The 1,148-nt window shown below is 36.3% G+C and overlaps 1 protein-coding gene across 1 annotated transcript; it reads left to right on the top strand.

The window, feature by feature from the left end:
- Positions 1-375: 375 nt before the first annotated feature.
- Positions 376-834, top strand: LOC138876166 (protein FAR1-RELATED SEQUENCE 5-like). Its single transcript, XM_070155069.1, has 2 exons — positions 376-586; positions 707-834. The coding sequence occupies exons 1-2, from the start codon at positions 376-378 to the stop codon at positions 832-834; spliced, it is 339 nt and encodes a 112-aa protein (XP_070011170.1).
- The last annotated feature ends 314 nt before the right edge of the window (positions 835-1,148 follow it).

The following is a 1,148-nucleotide window of genomic DNA, read 5'->3' as shown; positions in this document are numbered from 1 at the left end:
TGCCCACCACAGCCAGTCGCTCACACCTCCTCACTGGTGCATCAGTGCTCCTCCTCTGAATGTGCCCGAACCATCTGAGTCTTGCTTCCCGCATCTTGTCCTCCATGGGGGCCACACCCACCTTCTCTCGAATATCTTCCTCGTAAAGAATATGTGAACACAAATAAGAAATTGGGACATGTAACGTCAAGAAAAATTACATGTTTCAAAGAGAGTTTTCATGGAGATGATAAATGAAGAACACAAGTTAAAAATCCACAGAGAGTAACTAGAATTGGATGTCAAGCTAATGTTGTTATTACGCGTCAACCTTCCTGAAAATATCGAACTAGTAAGGTTGACGTAGAACACAATCATTCACTGCTCCCACCATCAATGGTTCATATGTTGCCGTCTCATAGAAACATAAATGAGGTACAAGCTCATGATATTGATTTGGCAGAAGATGCTGGATTGATGTCTAAATCAACCTTTGATTTCATGAGTCTTCAAGCGGGTGGTCGAGAAAATTTGGGTTACACTAGGCAAGATCAAAAGACTTATCTTCGACCAAAAAGGCAAAAAGCTATGAAAGAAGGTGAAACAGGTAATATATTTTTCCATAACGTACTATAATTTTCGTAGTCATATTACAATTCTAAAGCTTATTTTATTATTTTGGAAGATATACATATTTATTTTTCTTATTTTTTCTTTTTCATTCAAGTGCATTTTGAGAAGAATAGTATTGAAGATTCATCTTTTCTTTTTGTGGTGCAGTTAGATGTTTATGATATGATCACAAATATCTTTTGGGCAGATTCGAAAATGATCACGGATTATGAAATTTTTTGAGATGTGCTCTCGTTTGATACTACTTATCGAACAAATAAGGAATATAGGCCCCTTGCTAGCTTTGTGAGATGGAATAACCATAGAAAAATGGTAAATTTTGGAGGTGCATTGATATATGATGAGAGACTGCTGAATCTTTTAAGTGGTTGTTTGAAACATTTCTTAGAGCGATATCTAGAAAAAAAACCATGTGCAGATCCTGCTATAAGTAAGGCCATTTCAATTTTCATGCCTGACGTTCATCATAGATTATGTGTTTGGCACATGAAGCAAAATGCGGTTAAACACCTCAATCAAGTATATAAAAGGTATGT

This window comes from Nicotiana sylvestris, chromosome 8, assembly GCF_000393655.2.
Source record: "Nicotiana sylvestris chromosome 8, ASM39365v2, whole genome shotgun sequence".
Classification (NCBI taxonomy): Eukaryota; Viridiplantae; Streptophyta; class Magnoliopsida; order Solanales; family Solanaceae; genus Nicotiana; species Nicotiana sylvestris.
This window is presented reverse-complemented; position numbering and strand designations above follow the sequence as displayed.

What these genes read in the sequence shown, in the direction of transcription:
- LOC138876166 (XM_070155069.1), top strand. Translation starts at nt 376, where the DNA reads ATGGTTCATATGTTGCCGTCTCATAGAAACATAAATGAGGTACAAGCT. An exon ending in TATGAAAGAAGGTGAAACAG is followed by an intron (nt 587 to 706) that starts GTAATATATTTT and finishes TTTTCATTCAAG; the next exon opens with TGCATTTTGAGAAGAATAGT.